Source organism: Corticium candelabrum, chromosome 17, assembly GCF_963422355.1.
Source record: "Corticium candelabrum chromosome 17, ooCorCand1.1, whole genome shotgun sequence".
In the NCBI taxonomy this organism is placed as follows: Eukaryota; Metazoa; Porifera; class Homoscleromorpha; order Homosclerophorida; family Plakinidae; genus Corticium; species Corticium candelabrum.
The window spans coordinates 539,779-550,000 of record NC_085101.1 but is presented as its reverse complement, the minus strand read 5'-3'; the positions used below and the strand labels follow the sequence as shown (position 1 = coordinate 550,000).

Sequence of the window (10,222 nt, the reverse complement as noted above, 5' to 3'; positions counted from 1 at the left end):
CATCTAATTGGGGCTGGACAACTGTGTGATATGTGGTAGATTTGTGAATCAGGTGGAGTAACACATGTTAGACTGACTTGAAACCGTCATATTCCACTCTGCAAGTTTGTCAATGGTGAATGCTATTTGGCTTTGCTGAATTGTACATATTGGCCAGTCAAACAGCAAATCGCTCACAATACTTTGGTGTGCTGCTTCAATTGGCAATTATGAGTGGTTGAGTACCTTCTGAATGCCAGGTATTCAGATTGTTTCACAAAAGCAGTGATGAGTTTATCTCTATTCTATGATAAATGTCTGCTAGAGGATGTCTTGACAGTAAATTCGATCTCATCATGCCATTAGGTTCTGCGTGGTGAGTTGAGAGACTCATTTTGCCTGTTAGATATTGGGTTTCCATGAACAGTCGTAGAGGTTGTTAGCATTCATTGTCTTAAAACTGGTATGAAAGGAGAAAGCTAATATCAGAGTGTGCGAAGTGGAATGCATCAAGGGCCCTATCACAGGGTTTGGTAGTGATGGTACGTACTGCTGTGATGGTAGGATGGTGGGATGGAGTTTCAATGCAGCTAAAACAGCTGATGTCTGACATGATGTCTGTCAACTGTAGACACTATCTCGTGGTAGCTGCTTCTCAAGTTACTAGTTGTCTTCATGCTGTTAATCATTAATTAGAGGGTAATTGCAATGCAAAAACCAAAAATATTTTATTGCATTTTTCGATAGTTCTTAACGTTTGTATGCCCAAAATAGAATTATTTTATTTTTGAAGTTACATACTTGAAGATATTGAGGTGCAAAGTTGCTTCCGGTTGTTTACATCCGGTATAGTAGGCGTACAGTATAGTAGGCTTATGCACCGTGATGTATTAGTGGGAACGGAAGTGGCTATAGCGCATGCAAGGCAATAAGAAATGTCCTACAAGAGGTAAACCTCTGGTTGCCTGCTGGCTGCAGTAATGTGTTCAGAAAGAAAGTGTGGCTTTGCGTCGCTTCTCCAATAATGCCAAGATATGAAAGAACTGGGCAGCACGAGTGAAGCAAGCGAGAAATTGGTGGGATGGGCTAACCGCTTGTTCAGACCCGTGTAGTGTGTATAGTCAACAACTCGATCATTACAAATCTCCAGGACTTATCTTTTATTTATCACGCTTTCTTTCAACCTTTCTCCTTTGTATTTGTAGACTTCTTGTACATTGTCACATTGCTATCATGTCAATGGCTTCTTAGTACATAAATCGCCTGGGCAGCTTGATGCTTCAGGCTTAGTCTCTGTTTACCTTGGGTAAAAGGCCAAAAGCTGATAGAGTAACGTTTCCTGTGTCGAAACATTCTGGCTGAGAATACGCACTACATGGGTCTGAACGTGTGTTTAGCCCATCCCATTGATTTCTCACTTGTTTCTCGTGCTGCCCTTTTGTTTCACATCTTGGCATTATTGGAGAAGTGAATCAAAGCAACACTTTCTTTCTGAGCATCTAACTGCAGCCAGCAGGCAATCAGTGGTTTACTTCTTGTAAGACAATTCTATTGCCTTGCATGTGCTATAGCCACCTCCATTCCTGCTAATACGTCACATCGTGTACGCTTATTATACCGGATATAAACAACCGGAAGCCACTTTGTGCCTCAATATCTTCATGAATGTAATATCTTCGTGAATGTAACTTCGAAAATAAAAATTATTTTGGGGGGCATACAGACAATAAAAACTAACGAAAATGCAATAAAAGAAGTATTCTTGATTTTTGCTTTGCAGTTACCCTTTAATACATTGATGTCCACGTGTTGCTCTCTTGATGATATTTGGAAGTATGCTGCATAACGGCTGCTTTGTGGCTGATCGTCTGTGATCCTGATGTGTTTCAAGTGATGAGGATTGTGTGTCTTCGTGTTTCAAATTTCCAGTTTTGCTATCATAGGTTCTGATATGAAGGTGGTTAGGAAGACATAGTAGACATAGGTATTAAGGTCACACTTCAGAGATATGTGCTAGGCTGCTGGCTCCACTTTTGCTCCCTAATGGGAAATCCATACTAACCAAGTTGGGCAACTTGGCACTATCTCAGAGCAAATCCGACAGATGTATGTTAAGAACATTTCATAACTTAAATCTGACGAGCTGTTTCAAGAATTTCGTTTGCCAAGGAGAGGCACATGTGATTGGGCTCTTCCAGGAGAGGCTGAGTCATGTGCACACCCATCATTCAACTTCTGCAACTTTTCTGCTATGGTCAGAAGAGTCAACTCTACCAACTCTGCTGCTGGTTGGAAGAGGGGCGTGCTTCCGGAAGAGGCTGAAAGAGATCAATTGAGCACGCCCCAGATCACGTGAGCCTTACTGACACAATCACGTTCCCGGAAATGGTGTTTCTGTTGTTTCCGTTGCTCCAAGCATGGTGGAAACTGTCGTGATACTTTAAACCGTCTCAAGACTGCCTTTTTTGTTTAATTTATCTTCGTTGGGCGACATTTGAGATACTCGGAGTTCGTGATATTCTTTGGCATTGAAGGCAATGGACGCTGTCGTTGATTGCATTTTAACAGTTTACAAGGCACTCATTCCTATGCAGGAACACTTTCACAAACGTGTTTATCATCGGACCTCGCTATTTTGGTTGCGCACAATGCTGTGCACTAGACACTGCACAGTTCTCCTGAGTGTACTTTTAATATGTAGTGTTTTGTACTAATGTAGGGGAAGTGTTCTGTCTGATTTTTGTCACATGAGAACCAAGCTGTGTAAGAGTCTTATTTCGTCACATTTTACTGCATGCTTACAGTGTTACCCCGCATTTTGCTGCATGCGGGTATAAGTGAGGTTTACCAAACTTACATGAGGCAGTTCTGGTAACTAAACCGACATGTCAGTATAGGATGGGTAAGAGCCGGCACAATGGGTGGTACTGGTGAAGGCGAGGCGATCGATATTAACATCTGCTTATGTAATCCGTGATGGCAGAGCTGGATGACACTTTTGAGAAGCAACTACAGGTCGCCGAAATCTGCTTTCTTCTCTCCACCTTTTTGCAATGCTACATGCACTAATTCTGCAGCTATGTCCTCAGAGAATGTAACACCTGGTAATTGATACAATTTCGCGTGAGTGCCTCAGCAGATAATGGCATCCTTTGTCTTATAACTACATGCCAGGGTAGCTGCAGGGTGGTCAGATTACCATTTCTGCTCACCCTTACTCATTACAGCATCATGTTACAGTACTACTAAGGCTGCTGACTTGAGAGACAGTAGTAGTGGATTGAGCTGTTTTTTCAAAAATTAACAGTTTTATGCAAGTGCTGTGCAATTGTGACTTTGTTTATGATGTTCATGTTTACTTTTGACCGGATTATCACACTTTGTTGAAATTGCAGTTACTTTCCATGCCCATACCATCAGATGTCAAAGTGAAGCGTACAGGTTCTTTTGTTCAATGGACATGTACACCTGGAGACTCTTTGATTCCTGTTGTTTACGGCTGTCAATTTTCTACACAGCAGGCAGCTGTTGAGGTAGAAAAGTGTTATCATGCATTTTTACTTTTGTGACTCTTACTGATGGTTTTGTGTTTTGTGTGACTGTTTTTCTAGTTTGAAACGAACCTCTCTTTAGCAGTATGTGATGGAGGATCAGGGCAAATTCATCATCAGATGGAATCTGATACTTCGTCCTGTCAAGTAAACAGGCATTTTTGTTAGCCACTGTGTTGTCATTTAAATCTTTTACTTACCAGAATATGGTAGTCCAGCAGGCGAATGACTTGCTCATCAAAGTTCACTTGCCAGGAAAGCAGACAACCACTGTTGCTGTGTCTTCAAAGTGAGATTTGTTCAACGAGTAGAAGTGTTATGGTTGTTTAAAAGCTATTATCTGCTTAGTATGTCTGTTCACGACTTTTTGCTGTATGTGTGTGAGCGGAGACACTTGCGCCCAGCATTGCATGGTTTAACTCTTCCTCCTGATTGCCCTGGCAAAAGCTCACATCAGCTTCAAAGGCTAACAAAGATTGGCTCTCTGAAGACTCATGAAATTCATCTTGTTCGTTTGCCTAAAAGCATTGATGGTGCTCAACAAGTAACTGTGGAAACAGTAGGCACCAAGTCAAAATCTGCACGAGATCGTCAACTTTTTTTGACTGTTCATCTTCCCTTTGCTAAAGGAAAAATGACCATTTCTGTTTTTCCTGCTATGCTGACATGTGATCTGTTGGCATTCGTGTGCAAGAAACAAGGATTTAAACCATCTCTATCTGCTTTGGAATTTGTTCATTCAAAAAATGGCAAATCGGTCATTGACTTGCATTGTTGTGTTGGTGATCTCAAAGTAAATGAAGTAAAGCTGGTCATTAATCAAGGAGGTTGTTGCTCAGTTCAGTGTATGGTAAAGTAATGACATGTTGACTTCTGTCTAGTAGAAATGGCAGGACTACATAGTGCAGCTTCTGCTCAACCAGGTGCAGTATTAAAGAAGGGAAAACAGCACTTTAAGGTTGAATCACAGGAAGAAGTTGCTGTCAATTCCAAACAACAGACTTCCTCTAAGGTGTTACTCTGTGCAGCTAGACTGCAACAATTAGAGATTGATGATTATACTTCCAGGTGTCTACTTGCTCATTGTCATCTAGAGGCTATGGCCACATCGCTTTGGATGTAAGTGTGTTTATTCAAAAACCCTCTCAGTAACAAGTTTAGCTAGCAGTTACTTTGATATACAGGCTAATGGTTTAGCGCCTGAATGGGAGCAGTTCTTTTGTATGGCCAACCTTGTAGTAAGTCAGAATATTTTGGTGCATTCTGTTTGCTGTGTTGATAAACACTTCCTTGTAGCCAGAAGCTTTCGACCTAGTCTTTATTGAAACTCTCAACAGTCTTGTTATTAAGTTTGGAGGACTCGAAGGTATTCTCCATAATGAGAGTGGTAAGAATCACCATTTAATGTCTTATAAGTTGCTGGCGTGAAGGTTTTTCATTTTACAGTTCGCTCTTCTTTCTTTCAATCATCTGAATTCCTTGCACTGCAAAGAGGTGATAAACTGGTGCTTCCATTGTCTTCTCCTTTACAGTCTAAGCGAACCCGTAAAAAGGCGGCTCCGTTACCACCAATTTCTCCTAATATAAGCAAGGTTCAACTTGCTGGGTCTATTGTTTTGGATTCAGCTATGGTGAGTGACAATTTGGTAGACTCAGATCTTCATAGTACATCAACTCATGTTGGCATACAGTTGCAGAAGTCACCAAAACAGAAAGCTCCTCTACCCCCTTTGCATCATGGTCAGCGTACTCATCAAGCTGATAACAGCAATAGCAGGGTATTTGGTGAAAAAAGAATCAACAACAATGCTTTGCAATTCTCATCATATAGTAGCTTTGCTGGGATTAGGAAAGGCCACCAGGCTGTTATTGGTTCTACAGCTCAAAGTGAGCTTGCAGTGGAACTTGACAGAATGGGGAACACTGAAAAGAAGGATGTTTTGGTTCCTAGTCATAGTATTGCTGGTCACACAGTTGCAGCAGGTAGTATGATTTTGCCTGATGAAATGTTCAGGGGCACTACAGGGGGTATTGATCAACATTTGGACCTTCCGCTGCCATCTCCACCTTTTGAAGATTACGATACCCTCTACACGGGAGGTGATGATTTGCCTCCACCTCCTGAAGATGCAGTCGTTGAATTAACGTATGAGCTGGGGGATGATCTGCCTCTACCTCCAGAACTGCATGAAAGCAAATGTTCTCCTTTGGATCAGGAAGATGATGACAACGCACAAGAAATCTGTCCAGTGCTAGGGAAGCAACCAAAGCTAAGAGGTTAGCTGTTTGGTAAAGTAGTCAAGAGAGGGCAGACTCATAATGTATGTTTGTTTGTTTTTTCAGATTCTGTGCACAGTTCATTTGAGGTTGAGATGGATGAGTTATCATCACTTCTCGATTCTGTGGTAGCGGAAGCTGAAGCATATCTCACTTCTCCAAATGTCAACTCTGACACATCTTCAGAAAGAATTCTTGTTTCACAGAAGAAAAGAAAGGTTCCTCCTCCAGTACCCAAAAAGCCAAATAGTGCTCAACGTTGTAGTCTTTTCAAATTGCAAAACTCGGAAGGGAGTCAATTGTCAGTTGGAAACAGCATAAAGGCAGTAGCCCCTACTTTTCATGACAATGCCCCTTTTGTGAATAGAGGTCTGTTTCCACCTCCATGTCCTGTTCCGTATGCTGAATCACCAGCAGCAAAGCGCCGTGTAAGTCATGCTCATGAGAGTTTGGTCGCATCATCCCAGAACACTTCTATGTGCAATCTGAAGTCAGCCATGCAATGTAAAAGAGATTCGACTGTTTGTAATGTACGTGAGTCAAGTGAAGCATCTAAATCTACAGGTGGTTCTTACCAATACAAAGGGTCTGTTACCCCTTTGCCTTTCCGATCTCAATATCTCTTAGATGACATGAAGACTTCTGACCAAAGAGCAAGGTCTGGTAGTTTGCCTACCTCTACAAGAGTTGTCTCAGAGAATGCCACTTCTATGGCTTTTTGCCACTTAGTTTTGTCAGGTGTTACAGGAACTGTTCGTGGGATTAAAGGTCAGGTGAAAGAACGCGTGAGGTCTTTTCCCGATGTTCCTAATGCATTGTTTGACTCTGACAAGCAGAACACTGAGGATAGGTGCTTAGATTTTGCAGATAGCAAGAAGGGAGATTCTTGTACTGAGAATGTTTATGGTCAAGATGTTATGGATACTAGTACAGCTACTGTGAATGAGGAAATTGCTTCTTTTCATGTCAATGAAGAGCAGGGAGAGAATTGTCAACTACAGTCTTTTGATTTGCATGTACCATCTGTCAGTAGGACTCGTGTAGATAGGATTGTGTTGAATTTTCCACCTCCTCCAGCTGAATCTCCTCCTTTAAGCAGTACACTGTCTTCATATAGCCCTTTCACTTCATATGATAATGTGAAATTAGGACCTAGTGATCCTGACAGTGAAGGCTGTAAATTTCCAGCTTTGTTGCCTTTGCCAATTTCTGAAGAAGTTGTAAGCACTGCAAACAGCATTAATTACAGTGCTACAATAACAGGCTTTCCAACTGTGTTACCATCACCAATCACTGAGGAAGCTTTGGCTTTTTCAAATAACATTGACAATGGGGACAGAGCACTGTATGCAGACTGCTCTTCACTCTGTGGTAAAAATGGTGTTGAAAAGCGTGATGAAATGCACACAAGTAAAGAGATTATGCCAGTACAGCTGCCACCTTTCCCTGCTGTAATAGATGAATTGGACTGTCAGTCAAGTAACGACATGTTAGATATGCTACCTCCTCCCCCACCATTGACAGCATCTTTACTTGAGGGTTCTACTTCTGCCAACAGTGAAACAGATACCGCCTCTGAATTTCAATTCAATTGTGATGACACAGGTATTAGTCCTGTTCGTAATTCTGCAACTGATTTTCCTTTGGTAGCAGAAATTTTATCACCTTCTTCAGAAGTAGATTCCCATGAGGTGCAGTTAGGATATGAGTTAGCTGATACCAGTGAGGGTGTTGAAAGTAAACTAAATTCACCGTTTCTGCTATTGAAAGAGATTGTAACTGAAAACAAAGAAATTGTTTGGGATGAAGGAGTGAGTACTCTTGAAAATGTGACTTCAAAGACTGTAAATGTATCAGTTAATTGTTGTGAAGCTTTTCCTGATGAGAATATCTCCATAGATGAAGAAAGCAGGCAATTGGCAGTGCCATCCTGCTCTCTGTTAGTTGCACAACAGGCAATGCAAGGAAATGGCAACAGTATTGTTAATTTTGCCAATACTCAAGCTCAAAGTGAATGCTCTCAATCACTGTCACTACCGGGAGACTGTGCAGAGACAGGTGCATGTGAGACAGAATTGATGCCAACGTTAGGCCAAAGTCAACCAGGGATGCTGCAAGTGCCTTCTACAAACCACCACTGCGTAACAGTTGGTATTAGTGCAGCACCTAGTCAGCCTCTTAGTTCCTCGTTATTAGCCTCAGCTCCTCAAACTTTGATGACTGAGGCAGGAGAAAGCAAAGCCAACTGCAATAGTGACTGCAAGAACAAGTCACTTTCTTTGGAGTCTTCATTGGCTGCATTGGATTGTGGGTACCTACTGGGGGGAGTAACTGTGGTCTGCAACAATGTAAAGGAAGTTACATGTACTTCAGCAGAGGCAATGCCATTGTTATCACCTGCTTGGCTTTCACATCCGCAAACCATTTCAAATCAATTGGAGAAAAGTTGCTGTATGCAACAATCTGTGTATGCTTCAGATTATGTATGTAGGGAAGGTCATGGTGGACCACCTGCTGATTCTGTTATGAATATGGATGACGACGGAGTGGTATCCTCCTTGATAGAGGAAGAGGAAGGAAGTGAGAGGTCTCATGTTACAACATTATCTGACACACTTTCACCTTTTTCTGGAGCAGCTATTGCTTCTCGGTATGATATTGCTATTTCACCAATGATGGAGTCTGAAGTAGTTAATACTGGTCAAGGAGATTCGATTTCCCATTTTATAGGGGGGAGTGTTAATAATACTGTGTTGCTGGATTCTAGTTCCAGTGATTTCAACACGTCTCCAAGTCTTGACGAAGGAGGCGATTGTTGTTGTGAGTGACAGCATACATTATGACATTTACATGAAGGTTTTGATGTTGTGTTTTGCAGCATTTCGATGTGAAGAAAAGCACAGTTCGTTTCCGAAGTTTGTTAGGAAAAGTGTCATCACAACAATACCTGTTACTGGTCATTCCTCGGAAGTATTGGGTCGAGAGGAAAGTTGTGATTGTGAACACGTGACCAAAGCTATTGGAGGAAAAACAGCTGAATTAGGCCCTCGACTTGTGAAAGCAAAAAGTGAAGATGAATTGCTTTCTAGCAATTATCGCCTTCATTGTCATTCACATAGCAGCTCATCTCTTGGAGCTGCCATGGCTGCCTCTCCAGCTGCTCGTCAAATTGGGCAACTTCGCTGGAACTCAGAAGTCGACTTAGTTTCCTTGTATGGTGAGTACAGTGATGCTTATGCAGAAGTGCTGGCAGATATCAGAGATGGCAACAACTATGCCAACCTGCGAAAGGTAAGCAGCTTGGTGTAGTATAGTTGACACAAAATAGTAGCCACATGTTTTGTTCAACGATACAGGTTGAAGTAGCACCTAGACGAAAATCAATAGCTACTACATACACTGGTATGGCAGCTGCCATTGCTGATGCCATGAAGGCAAGGCGGATGCGATTGACTGAATCATTTGTGTGTGAGTGTTGGCATTGTTTGTTTCATTACATAAAATATAATGACGTTATTTTGTGCAGCTTCAAACAGACGCTCTGTTGTTTGTGAAGACCAGGAAGAGGAGGATTGGACCTAATTCACTGCACCTATATTGACAAAATGCTGTTATCTATGCACTGACGCGAATCACGAACAACTCTACGTGTAGTACTTCGTTTATATTGCTAGTTGTAAGGCTTGAACACACACACCCGGTTTAGACGAAGTCTTATCGATGGATATTTATATCTCGTTCATTATTTAGTCATATTGGAGTATTTTAAATTGGTGGTGACCAATTATTTATTCTAACATTGACTGCTCCTTTATTGCGATTTGTGCATGCATAGAGGAGGTACACTGTACAGTAAGTACGTAGTGTACTATAAATATAGTACTGCATATACACCATCCTATCAGCGGGGAGTTGTGACGGAACTTCTAGCCCTAGATATTCTAATGTCTGAAGAACGTGGTGATCGTTTACCAAGCAAAATCTAAGAAAAGAGTTGAAATCCAAGCGAATCTTAAGACTAAATTAATGGGCGAGCGAAGCGAGCCTCTCTCTTGTCATGTCAATTGAGCTCGAGATATATTAGTAAATGCTCGGTTAGCATTGTGTTTGGCGAGCGATGGTGTTTTGTCTTTACCAATTCGCGTAACAATGGTTGCGTTACATAACAATAGTTTCTGTCAAACAAACGTGGGAACTCAGGAAATAGACTTTCAGTTGCTCTTCTATAGTATTTTGCGTTCAATTATCCGATTCAGCCGTTCAATTATCCGTTGCTTACGGCTGTTGTGCAACTAAATAACTTACATAGTCTGCGGTTGGGCAGCTGCTCAAATATCATCATTCATCAGCTATCTAGACGCAATAATTTGTAATTAATCTTAACTTTAGCGTGAATTTTTAGCGTGTGTTGTAGG

The 10,222-nt window shown here is 41.5% G+C and overlaps 1 protein-coding gene across 1 annotated transcript; it reads left to right on the top strand.

Annotated features, from left to right (window-relative positions):
* The first annotated feature begins 3,343 nt into the window (after positions 1-3,343).
* LOC134193121 (uncharacterized) lies at positions 3,344-9,686 on the top strand. Its single transcript, XM_062661912.1, has 14 exons — positions 3,344-3,512; positions 3,591-3,677; positions 3,734-3,819; positions 3,879-4,357; positions 4,415-4,542; positions 4,599-4,649; positions 4,715-4,768; positions 4,827-4,917; positions 4,977-5,161; positions 5,222-5,807; positions 5,874-8,627; positions 8,686-9,098; positions 9,164-9,275; positions 9,334-9,686. The coding sequence occupies exons 1-14, from the start codon at positions 3,384-3,386 to the stop codon at positions 9,387-9,389; spliced, it is 5,211 nt and encodes a 1,736-aa protein (XP_062517896.1). The 5' UTR covers positions 3,344-3,383; the 3' UTR covers positions 9,390-9,686.
* The last annotated feature ends 536 nt before the right edge of the window (positions 9,687-10,222 follow it).